This window comes from Bufo gargarizans, unplaced genomic scaffold (assembly GCF_014858855.1).
Source record: "Bufo gargarizans isolate SCDJY-AF-19 unplaced genomic scaffold, ASM1485885v1 original_scaffold_817_pilon, whole genome shotgun sequence".
In the NCBI taxonomy this organism is placed as follows: Eukaryota; Metazoa; Chordata; class Amphibia; order Anura; family Bufonidae; genus Bufo; species Bufo gargarizans.
The window spans coordinates 50,763-77,442 of NW_025334707.1; the positions used below are offsets into that span (position 1 = coordinate 50,763).

The 26,680-nt window shown below is 42.8% G+C and overlaps 1 protein-coding gene across 2 annotated transcripts in view; it reads left to right on the plus strand.

Annotated features, from left to right (window-relative positions):
• Nucleotides 1–26,680, plus strand: part of SLC4A1 (solute carrier family 4 member 1 (Diego blood group)) — a 41,459-nt gene that overhangs the window by 5,440 nt on the left and 9,339 nt on the right. Inside the window, exons 4-17 of one of the 2 annotated variants that reach the window (XM_044275039.1) lie at nucleotides 812–863; nucleotides 1,260–1,357; nucleotides 10,674–10,753; nucleotides 17,778–17,958; nucleotides 18,036–18,171; nucleotides 19,056–19,143; nucleotides 19,598–19,664; nucleotides 19,993–20,177; nucleotides 20,338–20,536; nucleotides 20,676–20,879; nucleotides 22,720–22,868; nucleotides 22,983–23,177; nucleotides 24,165–24,332; nucleotides 26,575–26,664. In XM_044275039.1, the coding sequence (XP_044130974.1) occupies nucleotides 812–863; nucleotides 1,260–1,357; nucleotides 10,674–10,753; nucleotides 17,778–17,958; nucleotides 18,036–18,171; nucleotides 19,056–19,143; nucleotides 19,598–19,664; nucleotides 19,993–20,177; nucleotides 20,338–20,536; nucleotides 20,676–20,879; nucleotides 22,720–22,868; nucleotides 22,983–23,177; nucleotides 24,165–24,332; nucleotides 26,575–26,664 (1,892 nt within the window). The remainder of the gene's footprint in view (nucleotides 1–811; nucleotides 864–1,259; nucleotides 1,358–10,673; nucleotides 10,754–17,777; nucleotides 17,959–18,035; nucleotides 18,172–19,055; nucleotides 19,144–19,597; nucleotides 19,665–19,992; nucleotides 20,178–20,337; nucleotides 20,537–20,675; nucleotides 20,880–22,719; nucleotides 22,869–22,982; nucleotides 23,178–24,164; nucleotides 24,333–26,574; nucleotides 26,665–26,680) is intronic. The other variant, XM_044275040.1, reaches the window with a different exon arrangement.

Consider the following 26,680-nt stretch of genomic DNA (forward strand, 5'->3'; position numbering starts at 1 on the left):
GTTACTTGAAGAAGCGAAGACACCAATGCAAATTTAGTACACACTTTTCTACCTTTTCTACCAAAATAGTAGCACAATGTTTGATTTGAGGGACCTGTGCGACTACAGCCTAACAATCTTCATTTAGACTAAAACTGGCGGCATCTTCTAAATATGCCATTGTGTCAACTTTGTCCAATGTGCTGGATAACAGAGATGGTTGACCTATTAGAGGATAGATCTAGGTTTTTACAAGTTGGACTGTATGAGTTGAGCCCCATGGTAGGTACTAGATTGGTTACTATTACACACGTTGTTAAAATACACTCCTGGGATAGGGAAGGGTGAAGCCAGGTTTCAAAGTCAATGTGGTATGGATGTAAAGACAAGATGTGTCCCATCAATAGAGATCTATATAGATTTACTAGGCAGACCTACTTGGAGTATTAAGGTAGTAATGGCTCATTTATACACACACCACTTGATTATGAACTAAATAGAGACAAGAAGAATATCAGATCTGTTAATGGAAGTTAGTTTCTTAATAGCAACTGAATATTCTTTCTACCTGCAGTAAGATAAATAAAAAAGGCATTAAAACAGTAAAAATGGTAATGAAGAGGTCTTATGAAATGCGGATCTTACACATTCTGACTAAATAGCTAATGGTAGTGGAAGGAAAGCCCCCCAAAAAGTATCTCTACTACTTTACTTTTTAGATGTAGTCCTTGGGGGTTGACCAATACCATAGTGAAGGAATATTATAGAAGATACATTTGTCACTGGTTCTCAGAATCAGGACATAATATAGTACAGTCTTTGCTTTGTGTAGGAGAAAGGAAACAGACGGAGAAGCGGAATTCAAAACTTTACAAATTCTTTAGGTGAGTTTGCATGGCATTTTAAAATTGGCAGTACAAGATTTCCCCTCCAATCAGGATAGTACCATCTACCGTTTATACCAAGTCCTTATAGTCTATGATCTATGTTTGTCTACCAAAGTTGCCACCTAACCCTACCCCTAAAAAAAACAGGGTAAGGTTCTACTTGTCACTGCCAGGATATAATAAACCCTTGAGATCTGTGATCTAACTGGCCATAGATGGTGATCGCAATCAATGGAAAGATATTTCTTAGTACCTAGTTGCCCTTCTTATTTGTAGAAACCAATTCAGATTATATGTACTGAAATAGGGAAAATAGATTGGGTGGGGGTGTCCTAAAAGACAAAAACAAGATATTATAATCTCCTGCTCTCCTCCTACGAGTCTGTTTTTCAGACAGTCAACAGATTGGAGGATCCGTGGATCATATAATCTGGAAAGGAGGAGGCAGAAGGAAGACAGAGGGCAGGGAGGACGATACCATGGGAGAAGAAGTAGGTGGCTTCCATTATTTGGTCCTATGTCCAGAGTTCAGGTTGAATCTGTTCTGCGAGTTATAGCTTGGCTATGACTAGTGATTCTTACCATTGTAATAGTAGATGGTGTTTATTATGAGTCTTCGGCTCTATATACCACTAGTTGAAATGTTTTTTCCTACCAACCATTGGTTACCTGGATAGGATTTTAGCTCAATGTTAGATATTACTTCTATTTCAACTAATTTTCCTACAAATTGAGAGTAAAATGACATGGGTGTTATGAACAAATCAGTTTTATATGCACCAGTCAGGAGGGCTCAATATCACATCATAAATCACATAAACCTAAAAGCTACTAAATTCTAAAGCCATGATATATGCTACAGGAACCACCAAAACCAAACCAGGGCTAAAGAAGTAGATTCTATCATCACTTATGTTCATGACCATTGATGAAGCAACTTATCATCAGATGGATAATACAGGCCTGTTATTTATTACCTATCCATTTCTAAGGCTTCCAAATGGCTGAAGGCCTTCCATTCAACCAGTGATTATTCAGTCTTTGAAGGCAGTGGCTTATATTTTATTCCTTCTTGAGCACTAACCCCCAAATCTAACCCAACAAAGTAATTGACCTTTCTAACATCTCCCATAACATGGACGTTTTTCGTGGTCAGAAGAGCATGATAGAGTAGAAGGACATAAGAGATATATAGCTTCTAGACACTTCCATCGCTGCTTGTCAAGAAGGAAGCAATTGAATTTGACAGGAGAAATCTACTATGTCCAGTTGGCACAACATAAGTTAAGGCTATTTTAGTTCTTGTAGACACCAAACGCCTGCCAATATGTCTTGTTTTTGAGCTTCTTTTCAGATTATTGCAAAATTATCACCCATGTATTATCCACTTAGATATCAATTTGAGTTAGGTGGGAATTGAAAGCAGTGTGAAGGTTGCACTACTTCTGGGATCAGCAACCACCGGCACGCCAGCTGTTCAAAAACTACAACTCTTAGAGTGCTTCATTCACTGCTATGGGAGTTAGAATAACAGCCAAGCAACGTTTGCATGCTGGGAGTTGTAGTTTCAAAGCAGTTGGAATGATGAAGGTTGCTAATCCCTGCACTACACCATGGCACTCTAGCTTAAAGCATGCACATACTACAGGTCTGTACAACCTCCATGTCGTGATATGGCAACCATATTGGTCTATGGGCCTGTCTTGGATTTCATATGTAAACATGCAGAGGTTTGCATAATCTATCAGATACTAGAGATACAGTATTTTCCCCTAAATGCATTGTATGGAAGAATACCTCCATACATTCTTGAGTCCCTATGACTCTGAAGCCAAGAACTGTAAGGACTCATAGTTGCTCCCCAATTTCCCAGTCACCAACAGCCACATGTCCAATACACCAGACTAAGGCCAATTTTACACTGCCATTTTTTGTTTCCGTTTTGTGTGCAGTTTTTTGCGTTCTGTATACGTAATCATTCATTTCAATGGGTTCGCAAAAAAAAACGGAATGTACTCCGTATGTCTTCCGTATCAGTTTCGTTTTTTGCGGAAACATCTATTGAAAATGTTATGCCCAGCCCAATTTGTTCTATGTAATTACTGTATACTGTATATGCCATACGGAAAAACGGAACCGAAACGTAAAAACACAACGGAAACAAAAAAACAGAACAACGGATCCGTGAAAAACGGACCGCAAAACACTGAAATGGCCATACGGTAGTATGAAAGAGGCCTAACTTTGCTTTGTCTACACCCAATTGCCAACATAGGGTAAAAGCCTGTCCTTCCAACAAATATGCTACCAAAAATTGGAGATCCGTGTGCTGTCCACATCCGTTGCTCCGTTCCGTGGTCCGCCCAAAAAATATAACCTGTTCTATTCTTGTCCGTTTTGCGGACAAGAATAGGCAGTTATATCAATGGCTGTCCGTGCCGTTCTGCAAATTGCAGAACGCACACGTACGCCATCCGTGTTTTGCGGATCTGCAATTTGCGGACTGCAAAACTCACAACGGTCGTGTGCATGAGGCCTTAAAGGGATTGTCCAGTTTTCTTATATTAATAAACTATCCATAAGAAAGGTCATCAATATCAAATCCGTGGGGGTCCGACTCCCGGCATCCCTTTTGACCAGCTGTTTGAAGAGACCCCAGCACTCTTGCAAGCGCTGCATTCTCTTCATTGCTAACTGCATGACGTTGAGATTGTATCGGCGGCGTATTGTAATTAAAGCTGCTCCATCCCATTAACTTGAATGGGACGGAGAAGTTGTAGTTATACTGCACCACCGCTGCAATGTTCGATGGCATCCAGGTAAGCAATGAAGAGAATGCGGCGCTCACACGGTTGCCAGGGGTCGGACCCCCTATCCTGAGGATAGGTCATCAATATGGGAAAACCGGACAAGCCCTGTAAGCCACATGAACATAACCTGTGCAGGAAAAAAAAAATTATAATAATGCGGAATCTGCTTCAGGAATCTGCTTCAGGATGCAGCTTTTATTCCAACGTAGTTTTTCACACTTTTTTTTTTTTCTGTGGCGTGGAAAAGGAAGCACTGTATGAATTAACAAGTAGTTTCCCCTTTAAAAACTCAATAGAAATTAGTCGCAAGCCTTTTTGGGCCTGTAATCCATGCCAATATCCAAACAGTGCCCCCTATAGAGCATTCAAATAAAATAAAAAATAATAGGAGAACTATATTCATAAAAAGGTTACAGTGAATATTAGAAAATCTATATAATTAACCTTACACAACATAAACCATCCCAAGAATAGTTCATATGAATCCTTAAGAAGATGACTTGCAGGACAGCCCTTATCAGATCTATGTGCAGTATATATACACCACATCCAGTTATAGCCTGTATATGGATACACAAGGCCTGTTTATACAGAGCACATACACTACAGTACACTGGTTTTACAAGCCGTCTTCGGGCAGCGCTCAGGTGCATCAATCACTTACACCAACCCGCTTATCAAGGCCTCAATAGGGCACATTAAATCCATAGAATATGCCCACCGACAGGCGCAGGTATGTTACATACAAGTGTCATACTCAGAGAAATGCCTGTTTTGTGCAGCCAACATAGGCAGTGGCGCAGGAAAATGGATTCAGCTCAGTAGGACAATGATAACCATCCTCTATTGCAAGAGTTAAATGCCTTTTTATTGCTTGTTTTCGCCTTCACTTTTGCTCCTTCATTATTGTCTGAGGGGAGCGCTAATAATCTTATTGGAAGTGCCATGCCGGTTATAACGGAGGACAATGGGTAGCACCTGGCCGTGGGGTCATTAACTAAGCCCGTTTTTGGTGTGAAAAATGTCACAAAACCCCTTTTTGCTACTTTTTAAATGCCTGTGAAACAATATCTTGTCACATGGGCGTTTTTATGCTGTCCTCACCGCTTGGGACTGGGAGTAGCGGGGGGCACCATTTACGCCTGAAAAGAGCAGTAAAAGAGGAGTGAAGACCAAGTCAGTCAGGGGCTTCAGGCGCACTGACTGCCGGCACAGGGGCTCCAAGTGGTCACTCACCCAGGGTGCAGAGGCTGCAGTCGCACCTAGGCCCTGGAGCCTTCAAACAGATTGTGTTGCACAATTTCCTGCTGCTGAAAATCAGTTCCATTCATTTGAATAGGACAGCAAGCACGTGGATTTCTGCAAGCCCCATTCAGGTGAATGGAACAGATTTTCAGTCGTGGAAAATTCTACTGAGCATGAAGGCGCCCTCAGGGCACGGCCACAAGGTCAGGTTTCCTGATGTCGTTTTGGAAGACAAAACAAGGAGGGAATTCAAAAATAGAAGCCATAGCTGTCCTTTATGCTTTCTCTCTTTTTATGATCCACTCCAGATTATGGCTGTACTCTTAGAGAGCCCTAAATGTCCTGCTACCCCACATGAAGAGATTGGTACTATTAAAGGCACCATATAGTCAAGGGGGTTGATTTATCAAATCAGGGGTAAAAGAAAAATGGCTTAGTTGCCCATAGCAACCAGATTCCACTTTTTATTTTTTAGACCTCCTTTGGAAAATGAAAGGTGGAATCTGATTGGTTGCTATGGACAACTAAGAGTACTTTCACACTAGCGTTATTCTTTTCCGGCATAGAGTTCCGTCGTAGGGGCTCTATACCGGAAAAGAACTGACCAGTTTTATCCCCATGCATTCTGAATGGAGAGTAATCCGTTCAGGATGCATTAGGATGTCTTCAGTTCAGTCTTTTTGCCTTTTCAGGACGGAGATAATACTGCAGCATGCTACGGTTTTATCTCCGTCCAAACCTCCGGAACACTTGCCGGAATGCCGGATTTTCCCATTGACATGCATTAATGCCGGATCCGGGAAAACGGATCCTGATCCATCTGACAAATGCCATCAGTTTGCATGCGTTTTGACAGTTCCGGCGACGGAACTGCTTGCCGGAATCCTCTGCCGCAAGTGTGAAAGTACCCTAAGCCAGTTCTACTTTACACCAGTTTTGATAAATCTGCCCCAAGGACTTTAATTTCTCACGGACTCCTATATCTCACTGGGCTCAAGTGTCATGTTGCTCCGGTTCCTAAATTCATGGGAGCTGCAAATGCAGTTCTGAGGATTGCGACACGTTTATTGATACCTTATAGTTTAGCCTCCATGCGACCCACATAGAGTTTTCAGAGCATCTCCTGGATAAACCCGCAGTATCTGAGTCCATGCATGGCGGGGGGTGGAGTGCAGGCTTGTAGTCTCTGGTGTCATCAATTAATACAGATTACTGAAGAGACCACAGTTCTCTTCTCCGGCTGGTATTCAGTTGGTGCAGTGTGGTTGAGGCTGCATTCACACAAACTGGTACAAAGTAGAACTTGTATTAGGCTACTTTCACACTAGCGTTTTTGCTGGATCCGGCAGGGCTCCATATGGACAGCACACAGTGTTCTGTCCGCATCTTTTGAAGCCCCATTGAAATGAACTAGTCTGCACCCGTTCCGCAAAATTGCAGAACGGATGCAGACCCATTCATACAGTCGTGTGAATGCACCCATAGCTGCAGATTTCACAATTTTCAAATGAGGAAAACCCCATCAAATCCACATAAAAAAACACAATTAAAAAAAGATGGAGGAATGCATTTGGCCGGAATTCATATTTTGCGGATCCGCAAAGCACATGGCTTGTGTACATGAGGCATTAGAAAAAGGAAATTCCAATTGCGATCTTGTCATATTGAATGAATGGCATCACAGGGGCTCAGTGGTCAGCAATGGTGCCTTGTAGTGGTTGGGCTGGGCATGCACAGCTGATAACTAGTGTTGAGCGAACTTGTGTTTTCAAGTTCAGTGTACAAGGTTCGGGTAGAGATGAGCGAATTTCCCAAAAATTCGATTCAGCCGGTAGGCCAAATTCTTCAAAAAAAATTTGGTTTGATCCGAATGTATTTGTGGCAGAGAGCCTTTATAGTGGTGTAGAACACTGTGCCTTGCAGTAACACGCATAGGGAGTCTGCTGTGGTAGTGACATAATACTGTCAGTATGACATGCAGATGACAGGCGTCGCTCTTAGGCTACTTTCACACTTGCGTTCAGAGCAGATCCGTATGGGGTCTGCCCAGACGGATCCGCTCATATAATGCAGACGATAGGATCCGTTCAGAACGGATCCGTCTGCATTATATTGTAGAAAAAATTCTAAGTGTGAAAGTAGCTCAGACGGATCCGTCCAGACTTTACATTGATAGTCAATGGGGGACGGATCCGTTTGAAAATTGAGCCATATAGTGTCAAATTCAAACGGATCCGTCCTAATTAACTTCCATTGTAAGTCTGGACGGATCCGTTTGCCTCCGCACGGCCAGGCGGACACCCGAACACTGCAAGCAGCGTTCAGGTGTCCGCCTGCTGAGTGGAGCGGAGGACAAACGGTGCCAGACTGAGGCATTCTGAGCGGATCCGCATCCACTCAGAATGCATTAGGGCTGGACGGAAGCGTTCGGGGCCGCTTGTGAGAGCCTTCAAACGGAACTCACAAGCGGAGCCCCGAACACTAGTGTGAAAGTAGCCTTAGAATCACTGCATACTTCACTTATTTGGGCAGTCATGGGGCCAAAACTCAGGCCTCTCGCTGCGACTCCTGCTGCCACGCCCTCTGACTCTCCTGTGACCTGTGCCCGCGCCAGAAACATTCAGGCCAATGCCACTCCTCTGTGCAGAGCCTGGCACTTCTCTGTCTGACATATTGTTAGATCAAATAAAAAAAAAAGGAAATTAAAGCACCCAAAAAAAGTCTGTAATTTTCTCACTTCACCACACAACGGCAAATACTTTTTTTTGTGCCACTAATACACAACAAAAAGGGCTTTAGAACATATAACTGCACCGCTGAACGGCAAATAGGCCCTTATTTTTTTCCACTTATACACTCCAAAAAAAGGCTGTAATTTTCACACTTCACCACACAACGGCTAATAAGCCCTTTTTTTCCAGTAATACAAGCCAAAAAATGCTTTAGAACATATAACTGCACCGCACAAGGGTAAATAAGACGTAGAAATATTTCGTTGTAATAAACCCTGTTAATGGCTGTATCACACAGCACCTGCACCCCAATAACAAGAACGGTTTGTTGGAATTAGGCCCCCGTGTGTAGATTAGGTCCGGATGCGTTGCAAATGCGTTCAGTGAAAAATGCGCGATTTTGCAAAGTCATTCAGTTTTGTCTGCGATCGCGTTCAGTTGTTCAGTTTTTATCGCCCGGGTGCAATGCGATTTAATGCGTTTTGCACGCGCATGATAAAAAGCTTAAGGTTTACAAACAACATCTCTTAGCAACCATCCGTGAAAAACGCATCGCATCCGCACTTGCTTGCATTTTCATGCAGCTCCATTCACTTCTATGGGGCCAGCGTTGCGTGAAAATCGCAGAATATAGAACATGCTGCAATTTTCACGCAACGGACAAGTGATGCGTGAAAACCAACACACATGTACACAGCCCCATTGAAATGGGTCAAGGTTCCGTGCGGGCGCAATGCGTCCGCATCGTGCATTGCATCCGCGCTGAATACTCGCTCGTGTGAGAGGGACCTTACAGAGCTGTATAATGGCAATTTGGGTTCCCAGTCAGTGCAGCAAGGTGTAATAGGATTGTTCCTATTACCAGGCTGTAACCTCCCCTACTGAACCCTGTTCTACATAAATGCTGTGGAATGATTCCTCCCTATCCTTTCCCTACACCTTGAATAATCTGTCCTTGCACTTGTATATTGTTTTTTTAGCACAATTAAGTCTTTCCTAGCACTGTCCCTAGCGCCTGCTGACGTCTCTCCCTGCACTAAGTACACTGGAAAATTGCAGAATCCAAGATGGCTGCCGTATTTATAGGGCTGTGACATCACAGGGCTGGCTGGCTGCTGATTGGCTGCATGCATGGCATTATGAGTGATCCTGAATTCCCAGAGTTCCTTACTCCATGTCCTCACATGTGCATCAGCCATTTTAGGAAAAAATGCGATTCGTTAACACAAAGCGCAAGGAATTTCGGATTCTGTGACAACCAAATTTTTCCTGAAATTCAGATCGAATTCCACTTCGTCAACTTCGATTCGCTCATCTCTAGGTTTGGGTTATCTAAGAATTCCATAATGGATTCCGCTATCATGGACTATAAGGCAATGGTTGCAAGGTTGTCACAACTTTTTTTCCCCATAGAGAATATCAATGCTGAAACATGGTGTCGGCAACACCCCACATCCCACTGTTACATTGGAGAAATATAGCACTAGTATGTATTATCTATTGACCGTTCGATCCGTGTCTCTGTCGATTAATCCAGTTTCCAGGAATCTACGGGTTTACTTAATTACAGATAAGGAGGGCATGTTATGGAGGGTGAAAGGGTGAAACTCCTCCACTTTACCCTAAGTGTTTACAGTCAGCAGGGGTGAATTGCTGAGTAATTTAGTGTAAACACAGGCTGGATGACTGACAGCAGAACATGGTTATTGGGACAACTTAGAGATGAGCGTCGATTGGTCAGGACTTGGCAAGCAAAGGGGTGTCACCAAATAAAATACGCAAAGTGTCGCCCTGTCTCCTTCGTTCTGTCTCCACTGAGGATGCTCGACAGGTGAGATGGGGGATCCATTACTTCTTGTCAATACACTCTCTGTTCATAAATGTAGTGGACTATCTATCTAGCTATCTAGCTATCTATCTATTTAAACTTTTCCCAAATTTTTAGAAGGGTGCTCATAGTTTTCAATGCCATCTGGGCAATTTCAACTTCGGTAGGCCCATGGATAATGTTCTCCAGAGTGTCTCATTTTAATTTGGGTCTTCAAGCGTCTCAGTGACTTCATCCTTCTGTGATGGTCTCCAGCCCTCCAGAGACATTAAACATAAAGTCTATCCTAATTCCTATCTGCTGAGCAATTCATAGTCTGCCTCACCAGGGCCATATTATGGATCACCATTCACTGTACAAGTCAGTGTTAGAACATGGTTCTCATATTGACCTACCAGGGAAACCTGTCTGTGCACAGATCTGTTTCTTTCTGCGTTTTGGGCCTCAGTAGCTAATACCTCCTCAGGGGAACTTGTAAGTAAGCTAGGGAGATGGCGAGCAATGCTATATCTTTACTAATTTTGTCTCTCTATTACTGCAGTGGAATTACAAATCTCTGCAGAAGGACACTCTCCATATCATAAGAGTTAAAATATATGATTGCTAGGGTCTATCACTTGAACAAGGGTCTAGAATTGCTTGTTCCTCCTTACTGCATGTCCATAGAAAGGAGGATTTTGAATGGTGCGGCAGATGCTTGACCTTTCAAATTCCTTCTCACCATGGTTTTGTGTTGAGGAGGAACAGTAGACTTGAGACTCTCATTCGAATGACTGGTGGAGGTCCTAGTATAGAGGAGTGAATAGATAATATGGAGCTGGCTAAGGTGGTTAGCTATACTAGGTAGATGGGAATTAAGCACAAAGACAAGGGTATTGAGGGGCCCCAATTCTTTAAATAGGTGCAGATTATTTATTTATTCTGCATGGTTGTTATAGATGATGGTTACATTAACCATAGGGCATTGGTCTCCAACCTTTGGCTCTCCAGGAGCTATGAGCATACTACTACTACTACTACTCCCAGCATGCCGTAGTTCACTTTTTATTTGCAGTGTTTATTTTTATTTTTTTATGTCTTCCATCCTGTAAATGGTGGATTTAGAATTTTGACTATAGTCAAGTGTTGAAGAAATTGTGACCATTCATAATCTTGGTAGAAGTGCTTATAATTATTTAACAATCTCTTCTAGTTTCATTCTCTGAAACTCCAGCCCAACTCTTCCCTCCTGTGGCTCCATCCTTTATCCCACCCAGTCGTGGAGTAGACGAGGTAAGACCCTGCATTACCTTATAGCTGAAGCCTATAACTGCATAATCATTTGAAAGTAAATGTCCACCATTGTTTATTTCACTTAAGGAGGTCAACATTCTGTACTGATTGATTTCTTGATATAATGCACAACTCCAAATGCCCTGCATTGACATTGAGATGGATGACATTCTGGCTACCTTCAGCCACCACTAGAGGGAGCATCCTTAAAAAAAATCAATAAGAAAATAATATGTCATAACCTCCAAGGATCCCCTAGTGGTGGCTACAGTCAGCCTGAATTTTATCATTTATCCAAGCCAGCAAAAAAAACAACTCTGATACATCTGACAACCCCTCATCTCACTGTGATAACCATATTTATATTGCATATAGGATCTTATTGCCTTGCAGTGCATCTTTATATATCTGTAACCTTTCTGTCATCCCTCTCGAAACTTCCCATTACCCTCATAAAGGGTGTGTGCAGTGTGTTTACAGATAACACAGCTCCTTGCAGAGTCGTTCATCTTCTTCGGTCAAAAACCGGACCCAACTGCCTGACTTTTGTGGGCATCAGAAGTATTTTAGTCACGAGGGAAGAATTCTCTTCAGTAAAGTCGTCCTTGTTTGTAGAACACGACAGAATTTGTGTCTTCTGCTTGTTAGGAATGTACGGGTCTAGCAGTGCTGAGTTTGTCATTTGAAAAAATCAAGTCATAGTGCGATATGATTTGCCACAGGCCTGCGGGCTAACCTACCGGGTTACCTTCACCCAGAGCTATCACTGAGCGCAGAAGTGACAGTTCAAGGTGAAAGCCAGAAACAATGAACTTGACTTGAACTACAGAACGGTGGCTCAGTGGTTAGCTCTGGTGCCTTGCAGCTCTGGGGTCCTCGGTTCAAATCTGACCAAGGACAACTTCTGCATGGAGTTTGTATGTTCTCCCCGTGTATGACTGGGTTTCCTCCGGGTACTCCGGTTTCCTCCCACACTCCAAAGACATACTGATAGGGAATATAGTAGCGCTATATAAGTGCATAAAATAAATAAATAAACTACCATTGATTTCCAGAATGAAAAGGGCACCTTATGCATACCTTCAGAGACTTCAGGTTCTGGAGTTTTTGGGGATTCTGATATTGATGGCCTATCCTCATGTCATAAATATCAGAACCGGGGAGGTGTGACTCCCGAAACCCACACCGACCATCTGTATAAAGAGGCAGCAGTGCTCCACTTCCTAGGCCAGTGACGTTCATTGGTCATATGGCCTAGGCGCAGCTCAGTCCCATTTAAGTGAATAGGGCTATGCTGCAATACCAAACACAGCCGCTGTCTAAAGGAGGACGCTGTGCTTGGTAAGTTGCAAGGAAGCCACGGTGCTCACCAGAGCTCCCCTAAGCGCTGCAGCTTTCTCAAACAGCTGGTGCTGGGAGTTGGACCCGCGACTATCTCTTATTGATGACTTATCCTAAGTATAGACCACCAATATGAAAATCCTGGAAAACCCCTTTAACCCTCCACTCATTTAAATGGACTGCGGTTCCCCCTTTAAATCACAAATCTAGGTCTGTTACATCAGATCTATGTTGCATGGTCAAATAACCTAACATATGAAGTCTTACTGGTGAGACTTTTTAGCATGGACCTCAAGAACAGCCCTAAGGCCTCGTTCACACTTCAGTGTTTGGTCAGTGATTTCCATCAGTGATTTGTGAGCCAAAACCAGGTGCAACTCTAAACACAGAACAGGAGCAGATCTTTTCCTTATACCTTATGTCTGTGGAGGCTCCACTTCTGGTTTTGGCTCACAAATCACTGATGGAAATCACTGACCAAACACTGAAGTGTGAACGAGGCCTTAGGCTTTGCAGCTGCAAAGATGTCAGTGCTTCATAAGATGAGCTACAAACATAGATTTTTTTTTTATGCCTGGAAACCAAATTCAGAAGTCTTCCTACAGGAAATGTCAGCACATCAGCTCTGCCTACAAATATAATTTCCCTTTAAATTGTAGCTTATGCCCAATCATATGATCAAAAGAATCACATCAGCAGGAGACGAGTGTTCTGAACTTGCAGGAGGCAGTGACCTGTGTAGCAGTGGACCTCTGGTAGCAGGAATGCACCATGGCGAAAATTAAAAGACCTCTTCCCTAAATTTGGCACCAATGTGAGGGGCTTTTTAGCCATACAAAGTCCCTTGGAGGGAAAGATCTTTGGGTAAATATGGAATAGAGATGCGTTTAAAGGGGTATTCCCATCTGGGACATCAATGACATATATTTTTGGAACTCCCACATCAATTAATGGAGAGCACACCGAACATGGGTGCTCTCACCTTTACTTCAGGGATCCCATTCTCTAGCTAGGAGCAGTTTTCAGAAGTGGGAACTGCACCTATGTGACAGTGATCCCAACAATATGCCATCAATATCCCAGATGGGCCAACCCTATTAAATGTCACCCCATCTTAATTTCTTCCTTTAGCAGTCGTGGAGTAGAAACAATTCTTAGCTGAGGTCAAAATTTACCCTAATGTAAAATCTATGAGATATAACTTGTTGATCTGCAAGTTATTAGGCCCCTTTGGTCAAAACTGGAAAAAAAGACATGGCCAATTAGCCACTGGTTGGACAACTCTAATGTAACTGACTTACCAGTTCAGCAGGCCACTGTTTTATGGCACATGTGCCCTCTGGTCAAAAAAATGTGCCGATATCTCAAGGTCAGCGTCCTGTGTCAGGTCACGACCCTTTGGTGTTCATGACTGTATTTTTCTTCAGTGTGCTATGTGTTTTTAACACAATTCAATGGGGCTATTCATACATCCTGATCTGAGAATCTCACCTCAGGTCCTATTCTTGTCCATATTTGTGGATGAGAAATGCCCATGGGAGTGAGGAAAAAACTCATTGCACATGGAAACTATGCATTTCTTAAGGACCACTTTTTATTTCATTAAAGGGGTAGTGCAGTGATATGATGTTAATAACCTATCCTCAGGATAGGTCCTTAATATCAGATGGGCAGAGGTCTGATTCTTGGCATCCCTGCCTCTCAGATGTTCGAAGAGGTAGCATTGTCGTCTCCTTTGTAGAAGCGGCACAGTGTAATTACAACTGCTCGTCCCATTCAAGTGAATGTATTGTAATCACACTCCACTGCTGCTGCAAAGGAGGCACCATGCAGGTAATATAGAAGAGCAGGCAGCATCCACACAGGTGCCGCTACTCCTTCAAGAAGATGATCGACAGGGGTGCTGGAAGTCGAACATGGCTTGAAGGTAGGACAACAATATCGTTGCACTGCACAACCCCTTTAAATGAATGTATTTTCCAACTCCAGTATTGATTGTCTCTGTCCTATTACAGTCAGTTTTTTATATATGTCCTCCCACTAATGCCTTTCCTGTGGCAAGATTGGATGTAGAGATCTGTAATATAGTTCATACTGAAGTAGGAGGGGTGAGGTACTGTTACAGGCAATGGTTATGGAACCACTGTGCCAACCACCCATATTTGACTTTGTGCTAGTCCTGAGGCTATAGAGGGATCTGGACTCCAGGCTGCCACCTCCTGGAATAATCCCTGTCTGGTTGTCTGCTGACTCACAGGATCCAGAGACATCGGTGCCTGATATAGCAGGATCAGGCAAATATGTAGTCAATAACAGGCCAAGGTCAGGGCTGGCAGAGTTCATGAGAATCCGTCAAAAATCCAAAGGTCAGGGCAGGTGGCAAACAGGATCAGTACGGTGAACAGGCATAGGTCAGGAGCCAGGAAGACAAATGGCTCCAGGCATTGTTGGGATTCGCTCTGGTAGACAGGATTAGCGGACGCAGTATAGAAGCAACAACAAGTTCTTTGGATCAAACAGTTCAGTGTATTATTCACACTTTAGGCAAGTGACAATACAAGCAGTCATATTCAAACAAAAAGTCACCTTGCGGTGTTGGTGGTAATTCACACCATGCGGCAATTCTGCCTCAAAGAGTCCTTGCTGATAGCAGCACCAACCTGTTTTCACGCCATACAGGTAGCAAGCCTTCATCCAGACACAAGGTTCCCAGATCCCAACACAGAGACATGGCTTCTGATCCCTGCTGCCTATTTAAGGACAGCCAGGTGATGCCAAAACCCGGACTGGCATTTGAAATCCGGTCCGGTATTTGACCTCACCTGGCTGTAAATTAGCCCAGCAGCACATGCTAGGAGGAAAATACCTGTTTTCCCAGACCAAACCTCTCACTGTGTCACAGCAGCTAGGGAGACCTAGCAAGATCAAGCTCTGTAAACCAACAGAAATCAATTGCACAGGCAGGGAAGTAGGACGCCTATATACAAGCAGCCTATTTGCAATTGGACGCAGCCATGCAGAAGCTCACAGACCAGGAGAAAAAATGAATTCTATGAGTGCTGAAGACAGAGATAGAATAAATACAAGCCCCAATTCACACACAGGAAGCTGGCACTAGTGATGAGCGGCAGGGGCAATATTCGAATTTGTGATATTTAGCGAATATTTGTGCAAATATTCATCATAAGTTTGCAAATTTGGGAATTCACAATTTTTGTCTTGATTGCTGAAAATCAGCAATGTAATATGCAAGTATTGCGCGCGCAATACAGGCGTGGGTCACTTTTGCTAAATTTTTCATGCTGCTAGAAGTTTCCTCAGACTGGAGAAAATGGTTGGCACGGCAGAAGATTACAATAGCTTTATATGCAGATAGAGTGCTCCAATATATTAGTAAATAGGCAATTAATGATGCGCATATTTTAACGCCATACGTGCAACTTCACATATTATCAGGTCTGACTACATATTAGTGATTAGTGTGAACTTGTGACATCTGAGCACTATGTCTGTAGCATGTATGTATGAACGGCAGAACCGATCACACTACCTAACACCCTGCACTGGAACCTAACAGCTACACTATATCACTATCTAACCTACACTGACTATCTCCCACTAACTAACTGTATTATATATATGAGCTAACTAACTAACTAACTAACTAATGTAATGACACAGCAAAGCACAGAGCGCAGCAATGACACTGCTGTATCTCTCAGAACTGCAGAAAATGGCTGTTGGGGAGGTTCTTATATAGTAAGGGGTGGGCAGCTTTCCTATAGGTTGCTAGAGATGTCGCTAAGCTCTGACAAAGATACTGCAGCCTTCTCATTGGCCCACAAGCAAGAAGCAGGGAGGGATCATGGGTTCAGATGGAAAAAATCTAGAATATTTGCGAATACAAATATATAGCAACTATATTCTAAATATTTGCGAATTCTCGAAAGTGGCGATATTCGCGATTCGAATATTCGCGCTCAACACTAGCTGGCACTTGTGCACACAGGACAGCAGGCACCATGAAACTGCCATTGTAACAGGTACATGGAAAGCTGGGTGAAGAATTTATGGGGTTGAGCTGCAGAAAAGAAGGGCACTGCCGTTTCAAGCTGTGTTCCTTATTTTCTGTAATTAAAATATTCTATGTTTTTATAGAGAGCGTATATAAGTCATCCAGTAAATGCATGTCCTTGAGTTCTCCTCTTCTAGCAAGTTGTAAAATTCCACCAAGCTATGTTTTTTTAACAACTGTTAAAAGAAAAGTAAAAAAAAAAAAACCTGGATGACAGCGAGTTACAGCTGCTTTAGATGTCACCCAAATCTTTACAATTATCCCAAGCAGATAACAGCCCCCCTTTCTCTCTGGAGGACCCAACACATCTTTGTATTATACATGGGCTATTCATGGATTTTGGGTACCATGTAATGCTTCATTTATCCTGCGGTGGCACTGCAGGGAATTCAAACCCTTGCTGTCATGTTCCCCTGAAGATTACAGCTGATTGCTGGGGGTCCCAGCAGTGAGATACCCTGTGATCATCTTCTTTTTGGAAGAACTATCAAATAATAAGGGAATGTAAAATGTGGACAACTGTTTTGCTAAGTTGTAGTAAATGATTCTGCTCCTGATCTGAAACGTACCCGTATTATCACACACTGTACTGCAGCACAGACTGATTTTCAGGTTTAGCCAGAATATCTGTGCACACTTACCTCCTCCTCTTTCTTTTTTTCGACACTTCTTTGAGTCTTGCATTAAAACAGTAGTTTTTCTAACAATGTCTACCAGAATTTGCAGTGGACAGAGCTTCTTCCCCATCTCTCTATTCTGATCCTGAAGGTTTTATGGGTAAGACAGCCAGCAACAAGGTGGTGGGAGGAGGAGTGGAATGCTAAAGTGTGTGCGGAGTGTGCCATAATGACTTTATATAGACAAGTCATGTTTATACATACACAATTGATGGGGATGTTTATAGAGGTTATATATATATTGTCTATATACACTGTCTAGTGTATGTACAATAAACAGTCTCTGAACTGCTCCTTATCATGTAGATCTGCCTGTGAAGTTCTTCATGTTAACCATAATGTACTGTAATATTGTATAATTGTTTTAATTCAGATGTAGCAGAGACAAATTTACGTTTGCATGTTTTTAGATAATTCATTAGGTTTATCTTATGCCCTATAGAAAACTACAGATAACACTCCCCTGAACTGTGCCAAATGATCAAACCAGCATTCCTACTTTACCAGATTAGTACTACATCTGAACGTAGTAGATGCAGTTAAATATATGTTCCGTGTAATACAGTATGAGAGTATATCATGCTGCAAAAATTCATAACTCTCTTCATCTTCAATCTCACTCGTTCAGATTTAGCGATTCCATGATTTCTCGTTAATTTTTGTAGCTCTTAATTATGAGGTTTTCTATTGCTGATCCTTTTCTCATTGCTTATTTTAAACCTACATCTAGTGGAGTCATTTTGTAGGTTGAACACCCAACTTTTGTATATGCTATTAATGTGATCCTGTGGTTTCTAGTCTCCATTTTCAAATTGGTGACCTCAATGATGAGAGGTGTCCTCTAGTTGGCTCATCTTACCTACTTCAATGACTAATATAGTCTTTTCTAGATATAGCATTTTTCAACTTTTTGACTTGTCCTTACCATCAGACCTACGTGGAGTTGCAGGAGTTGGTCATGGATCATACCAATGAACTGCACTGGGTGGAGGCAGCCCGTTGGCTAAAGACTGAAGAAGACTTTCAGGATGATCTAAGACAGTGGGGGAAACCTCAACTCTCCTACCTCACCTTCAATAGCCTTCTGGAGCTACGTCAGACCTTAAAAAATGGTGAGGGCTTCTCCGCTTTTGAAGAACCTTCTATTACAATAAATTGTATTCTCTCCTAACTGTTTCTGTATCTGCAGGAACCGTGATTCTTGACCTTGCCGAAAAGACTCTGCCTGGAATTTCTAGCCAAGTTATTGACCAGTTGATTTATGAAGGACATGTTAGGCCTGAAAACAGAGAAGAGGTCCTGAGAGCTCTTCTGCTGCGTCACAGGTAACATTGGACCCAACATTTAGTATACTTCCTCCATGTATCTCAGAAATATTGGACTGAAGGTCTGACTGAACTGAAATTCAAAACTCAAATGTCATATATTATTTGAAATTGTGCCTACCTGACTGCCAAGGGCAACTCAAAGAGCCCCCAAACCAAATGACCTATGGAAACGTCCTCTGTGAAATTAAGTGGTACTCCCAACATAAGGATAGGGAATAAGTATCTAATCAGTGAGGGTCTGACTGCAGAGACCACCAATGGACTGCCAGAAATAGCTGAACGCTGTACTTGCACCTGTGTGATTGCCACACCACTATTACTTTTAGGATTCCAGCACTTTATGCTTGTGATCAGTGAGAATCCCGGCCATCAGACCCCTTCTGATTAGATACTTATCAGTTCCTATGGTGGGGCAACATCTTAAAGGCTGTATTAGACAGCCTGATCAGGCAGGCAATTGTTGGGAGGGAACCGTTTCTTCCCGGCAATCGCCTGCTCACTAGCGGAGGAGACCACTGCTATTACATGCAGTGATCTCCTCCACAGCATGAGCAGGAGTGATTGTTATATTGTTATGCTATTGCTCATCCCCATGCTGTCCAATTGTTTGCTGGCAGCAGATCATGATTACACAGCATGATCTGCCATTGGCAAACAATAATTTTTAAGCAAGCTTAAAAATCTGGATTGCCTGATAAACGAGCGGGTAATCGGTGGCAGTATTACACTGACAGAGCATTGCTAAATGAGCTTTCCTGTGAACGCTCATTAACGATAAACTGGCCGACACTTGGCCAGTCTAATACAGGCTTAAACTTCACTGTACAAATAACGTCCCTAGGAATGCACAAGGAGAGATAACAAGGGTTTTATTTTTACAGCCATCCTGATAAAGAAGGATCTAAGGGAGATCCTGAAAGTGGACAGCCTCTTATACATCAAATAGAGATGAAAGCTGTTTCTGAGAAGGTAAGAAAAGGTCATATAGTTCGGAGGTGTAGCTTGAAGCTCATGGGCTCCAATATAAAATTTGTAACAGAGGCTCTACTTTCCATTTATAATACCGGTTTCTTCTTATGTGACAGAGGGTTTTTTTTGGTGGAGAATTGGTCCAAGGGTCATAGAAAGGGGAAACAAAGGCTATTTATGCCCTTCTGTTTTAAGTGGCAAAACCTGGCACTTTAATGGTGCCATCCTTTCCCTATGTTTGCTGCTGAACCCAACCCCATGATCCACTTACATAACATTATCTGCCTCTATATGTGCCAGGACCTTGTGTATCTGCTACAGTATTTGATCTAATTGATATTCTCTGCATTGTCTTCTAATGAATCTACCAGAAGTTTATATGAATAATAATACTTGTTTATACAATGAGTGGAATATATATATTTTTTTTACTTTGCATCCTCTAACCCAACAGGAACCTCTCAAAGGAAATTTGTCAGAGCGAGTACCGGAAAATGCAGAAGCCTCTGTGGTCCTGGTGGGTAAGTAAAACTTTCTAGGTGAATTCTATTTACCTGTACAACTCAAATATTATAAGACAGACAGACAGACCTACAGACAGGCAGTTAGACAGATAGATAGTTAGACAGATAAATTCTGAAAAATTTAAGTAGTTCTGATTTGATATATTATATAGTTATTAATCATTGGTTTTATTTCTCTTTTTCATCGCCTTCCATGTGTATGTTGCCATTCATTCTCCAAAGTGTCTATCATCCATACTGATTCTATCATTTCTATTCTGTGGACCATTCCAACATGGCATGTTTGTCACCCCATCTTCCCTCTCGCCATGTCCCAACTACCTAGGTAGTGCTGATTTCTTGGAGAACCCCACACTCTGTTTTGTACGCCTGAAAGAAGCCGTTCTTCTTGAGTCAGTCCTTGAGGTGTCACTGCCCATCAGGTTCCTCTTCATTATCCTTGGACCTAGAGATAGCTACAAGAGCTACCATGAAATTGGAAGGGCAGTGTCCAGCATGATGGCTGAAAGAGTAAGTAATAATTTACATCTAATGCATGTCTTGAGGTTGTCTCTTTCAATTGGTACTGGCCATGCTGAGTTTAAGAACTTAAAAAAACAATATTGTCCTCATTGCAATCTATGATTTCTTCTCCGTTGCTGATCTTGGTCTCCTAAATATGGTTCATTAGGTATTCCGAACTGATATGTACTTGGCTGGTGGGCGCCAAGACATCTTGCAATCTCTGGATGAGTTCTTGGACTGTTGTATAGTCCTGCCTCCCAATGATTCTACCAGTGAGCAGTTACTTAAGGAGCTGCTACCAGTACAACAAAATCTGATGAGGAGGAGGTATCAAGAAGTCAAGGTGGTGCCTGGAGGACACAGAGGTGAGGACCACATGTTGTAGGAAACTTTTTCTAATTAATTTTGGGGTTCTGTCCCTTTAACCAGGGAATACATTGTGCCTTTCCACTAGAGGAGGTTTAAGCTACCTATTATTCATCTATCATTTCATGTATTCTATAGATAAAAAAACAAAAGCAGAACCACCTGAAGATCCTTTGCAAAGAACCCGCAAGCCATTTGGGGGCCTTGTGCGTGACATCAAAAGACGTTACCCAAAGTATCTCAGTGACATTCGAGATGCTCTTAACCCACAATGCCTGGCCGCTGTCATCTTCATCTACTTTGCAGCCCTCTCTCCTGCTATCACATTTGGTGGTCTGATGGGTGAGTATCTACCACACCTATAAACTACCGTAGTTATTATTACATAGTACATTTTGTACAGTAGATTACCAGGTAATTGTACAGTTTCAATGCAGTGAATGTGTCTTTGAATTGTTTTTAAGGAACAGATCTGGCTTTATTTTGTTGGCATATGCTAATATATTTACATTTTGTTTTTGCCAAACTGGGCAAAATGTAAAATAAATGCAAAAAAATGTCATATGCAGCATTTTATGCATGCAATTTCATCACACAGTATGGACCTCAGATAATGTTGACTTCGTTTTACATTCTACTTCTTCCCCCGTGTATGAAGATGACCAATATGAGTGTTTACTGTCAGCCTTGTGCTGGGGCCTGGCAGTAAAAGAGGCCATTTCAACATTTGCAGTCCACCAATTCTACAGTTGAGTTTCTTGTATGCCAGAATTTCACAAACACCCCAAAAAAAGAAATTTAAAGAGTTAGTCCAAGAGAAGAAATTAAACTCCATACGAGCAGACACTGTAAAGTTTTTAAAAAAAAAACTGTTCAATTTGTTCGAAGTTCTGCACTGGGCTCTTGTCACTGCTGCTTCCAGTCCCAGCTGGACCACAAATGTGTTGTCCCATCGACACTCACCTCACTACTGCAGGTTAGACAATGGTCCTAGCAGTGATGCATCAGGAACGGCACATGACCACTGACCTTCGGCAATCATGTGCTGTTTTTGCACAGACCACCACAGAGTCCATTGATTGGCCCATAGCGGTGACGTGCATGTTGACAAGATGTCACACTTCCAGTCCACCGGAATCGGCAGACATGGGAGACCCAAACTGGACCTGGGACATTTTGAGCAGGTTTTTTTAAATTTAATTTTACACAGTGCACGGCCCTGTGCAATTTAGTTTCCAATCTCAGACAGTCATTTTTGCCCGTGGTAAAAATTGTATTAATTGAGAACTATGTGGCATTCCTCAAAACATGGATGAATACACAGGCATGGTTTTGAGGGATACGAGGGAGAAAGTAAAAGGAATCTTTGTGCTGCTCATGTTTTCATTTCTACCTCTTCTGGGGCTAACTGCTTTTTTATGTTAGGAGATTGGGGGCATTGTTTGGAAGTTGCCAGGGTTTTGCAGTTTGCATGCTGCAGATCCACCTGCAGCTTAGGCCCACTTAGTGGAGCTAATCCATGTCAGATACCACAGTTTCTGTGCAGTCACTTCTGGTCCGGCAGGGACCAGAAATGGCAGGGCCAGGAACCACTGGAATGATGGGACTTTCATTAAAAATTGTTTGTTTGTTTTTATACTATCCCAGCTTGTAGAGTATTGACTGCAGTCTCAATAGGGTCCTGGAGCAACTCATTTTAGTTGACATTGGCAGGAATCCTTGAGTTGGCACGCTCTCAGTCTTTGGTCACAACAGCAGCATTTCCAGGGCCTTCCTCAGCCCACAGTACATGCACCCTCCAGGAAGCGATCATGAACTGCTTGCAATACTCCAAGAACATCTCCTTCTAAGGGGCCTAAGGGCTTCCTAAGACATGACAGTCTCAAGCGATGCCGAAGGTCAAGGTGAACAGGGCATTGGTTTAATGCCCAACAGAATCTCACGATCATCCTCCCTAGTGTGAATCACTGACCAGATAAAATTCCACACTCACAGACCAGATGGTTCAGCTCCACCCCCCACCAACTACAAACAGAAGTTGTCCAAAGCAGACAACCCCTTTAGCATGAAGTGGTTTGCAGCTTCCATGTTAGGTCAGCTATTAGTATAGGCTTGGGTGTACACAGTTGATGGTATTTTGGACAGCAACCAAATTGTAACATGCACTTTCCTTTTACCGTAGCTCAGAAGACCCAGTCATGGATGGGGGTTCCTGAACTGATGGTCTCCACAGCCATCCAAGGCATTGTATTCTGTCTGCTGGGTGCCCAGCCTTTGCTCATTCTTGGATTTTCTGGACCTCTCCTGGTGTTTGAAGAAGCTTTCTTTCAAGTAAGTTGTGGGTCCATGAGTACATATTTGGAAAACACATAACTTATGCTGTGCCAAAATAATGCCACCTACCAAGATTCTTCGAAAAGTAAGCAATACTATCTTGTTTTTCAGTTCTGTGATTCCCAAGAGATTGAATACATTGTGGCACGTGTGTGGATTGGATTCTGGTTGATTCTCATTGTCATCATTGTGGTGGCCTGTGAGGGCAGTTTTCTGGTCCGCTTCATATCACGATTCACACAGGAGATCTTCTCTTTTCTTATCTCACTCATCTTTATCTATGAGACATTTTCCAATTTAGCCAAGGTGAGCATGAAACATGATGGAAAGCCAAGCAGACCTAAAGTGGGTTCTATACATTTTCAGACCTGTTTAACTAATTTCCATTTGTGTGAAAAAAGCAGGTGTTACCATAAACATGATGATTATTGTTTGACTACCAAATCCTAGCTAGATTGATAAACTGGTCTCCCAATCCAATTCATCATCTTAAGAATCATAAGTCTTGACTGAGAGACAGTTTGCTGCAGCAGAAAACGTTTCCGCTGCTCATTCTACAATGCAGACAAACTTTCCAAACATGGTCTGAAGTCAGCCGAAGTGTGCCTGAAATCTCATGCATAACCTGTTGATTCCTACTCCCTGGGCATGCGCAGTGCAGCCAGACGTACAAGCTTCAGGTTCATTTGTACACTGCATATGCACCCAAGGCCAGGAGAGGTAGTGAGTAGAGATGAGCGAATTTCCGCTTATGAAATTAGTTTGCGATTCGTTTACTGGTAAAAGCAGAATTGCGTTATGTATTCCGTTACCACGGACCATAACGCAATTCTATGGCGAAATGCATAACGGAATGTCTTTAGAGGCATTCCATTATTCATTCCGTCATAAAGAAGTCTATGGGCTGTATAACGGATCTTTCCCGTTTCCGTTATGCAGGAGAGGACTCCCTGCATAACGGAAATGGGACGGATCCGTTATGCAGCCCATAGACTTCTATTATGATGGAATAAATAGTGAAATGCCTCTAAAGGCCTTTCGTTATGCATTCCGTCTTAGAATTGCGTTATAGTCCGTGGTAACGGAATCCATAATGCAAACTAATTTCAAAATATAAAATTCGCTCATCTCTAGTAGTGAGCGATAGAACCTGTCACCAAGCTGACAGTATGGATAGCTGAGGGCCTTAATTAGAAAATTGTCTTCCTAAAACGTTATTCAAAAGTGAGTTTTCCAAACCAGACAACCCCTTTAATAGTATATGTTGCATGGGTTATTCCATTTTCTTCACAGATTTTCATAGCACATCCTCTCAAGGGCCATTACAATGAATCCACTGTTAATATCCCAACTGAGCCCCAGCCAAACACCGCTCTGCTCTCACTGGTGCTGATGTCAGGAGCTTTCTTCATCGCCTACTTCCTGCGTCAGTTCAAGAACAGCAGCTTTTTTCCTGGAAAGGTAAAGTTGTCATAGTCCTGTAGAATTATAGAATACTGTAAATTTTGAACTATTTCTTGAAAAGTATCTCAGGATCAAGCATAGAAAAAAATCCATAGATTAAAAACAAAATCGTCTCATCTCTGGGCGCTGAGGAATACCAACCGTTCAAATGAGAGGCGAGCTTGGCACTACTTCATCTTTTAACTCCTTTTTTATACCAGATCTTTATATCAATTAAAACCAGAGAGTGACGCATATCACATTTTTGTAATCTGTCTGCCCCCTTACAATAGCTATGCCCAGATGTGCTCCCTTACAGTTCATATGCCAAGATGTACCCCATTATAGTTGATATGCCAAGATATGCTCCCCCTTCACAGTAGATATGCCAAGATTGTGCACCTTTCATAGTAGATATGCCATAATATGTGCCCCTCACAATTGATATGCCAAGATACGTGCGCCATTCACATGAAGTTAAAAACAAACAGTAAATACTCACATGGTTCCTCCGATGATCTGCGCTCCCCAGCAGCAGGATACTGTCAAACATTCCGCTGATGTGTAGAAGCAGAGGCTGATCCTAGCCTGCCCTGCTCCTACACAGACCAGCTCCCTTCTTCTCAATTATGCAGTACGCCGCCCTGCAGGTTTAGGCGAATAGTGAGGTCACAGGGGGAGTTACTAACCGAGGGTGGTTATAGTACTCACAGTCTTTTGTATACCCTGGGCAGACGTACAGCAGTGATGGAGAGGCTGGCACAGGGGACCTCTGGGGCACTCTCTGTATATAGGGACTAGGCCGGTGGTAGGTGAGGTGCCCTGGATGTTGCAGGTGTTTTTTATGGCAAGATCCCTTTAAATTTGTGACGCCAGTGCCGGTAATGGTGGCACACCGATTTATGGTAGGAATAATTGAGGAACACGATGTTGTGGTGAACCAAAACTTCCTTTTACTGGAACAATTAACTATTTATAGTATTTTGGCAAAGTTCCATATGTCAGCAGCAGTCACAAGCAGGCTATACAAATGGCAGGCACACTGTTCTTGCAAGACAGGGTTAAACACTTACATATCAGGCTGCACTTTTCCTCAGAATCCTGTCTGTCTTTATCCCAAGGCCCGTATGCCCTATTGCTGGCTTTATCCTTGGTTAGGGGAAACTTCCTCCGGTATATATATCCTTGCTTTAAGTAAAATCCTTCTGCCCTTCAGCTCTCAGGTTGGCTGGAAATACTTTGGCTCTGCTCTGGTTATGGGAACTTGGTCTTTCTCTCAGGAGGCACACCCTTCTCCTGGTGGCAAGCTAGAAGCCTGGGCTATCTAGCTGCATGTCAGAAGCTGCTCCTTAGTCCACACTGACTTCTGACTACACAACTACCTTCCCTGAACAGGACCTGACTATTTATACTAGGGCTTCCCTAGCTCCCTCTACTGTCTAGGAGGAGGAACTACACCCTAACAGGCCTGATACCCAGAATACAGTGAAAATACACATAAAAACATAGCAATATACATTAAAATAGACTGTAAAATACAATGCCACTGTTCCTCAGGAGTTGGAGAACAACGTGGCCCAATTGACTCTTGTGTAGTGCCCACATTTACCTAGTGGGACACTACAATTACAATCAGCTTTGGGTCCCCCCCAGGAGCAAGGGGCCCCAGCACTTGTCCGGGCATGCCGGGTGCTGACGCCAGCCCAGGTGCTACGCAGGGGCGGACAAGCCATAGGACTAGACCCTACAAGGAAATGCATCTGGGTGCCTGAGTCCTCTTCATGACTGCCAGCCAGGTACATAACAATCTGGTACTCTCAGCATGTATTAATGGTAGAAGCATCAGATTCTTAAGCACTTGGTCAGTGGTCCCAGGTGTCCCCCTGTCGTCTTCAGGACGGTGATAAAGTTAAAAAGGGTTTTCTGAGATTTTAAAGCTGATGACCTATCCTCAGGATATGTCATCAATATATGATTGGTGGGGATCCCACACCCAGGAGCCCCACGGATCAGCTGTTTGAGAAGACAACTGAACAAGCAGTAGCGCCATGGCCTTTTCACAGCTTTGACTAGGCTATGTGACATGACGTTCATTGGTCACATGGCCTAGACCCATTGAAGTGGATGGGGCTGAGCTACGATACCAAGCACAGCCGTTATACAATGGATGGGGCTGTCTTTGGTGAGATGGTGGGGTAACATGGGTTGAGGCTTCGCTCTACACATATTCCACCCTGAAGCGTTAATATTTCTTTTACAGCTCCGTCGTATTATTGGAGATTTTGGTGTTCCCATAGCAATCCTCATCATGGTGACAGCCGACTTTTTAATCAAGGATACATACACAAAGGTCTATATTTTTTTAT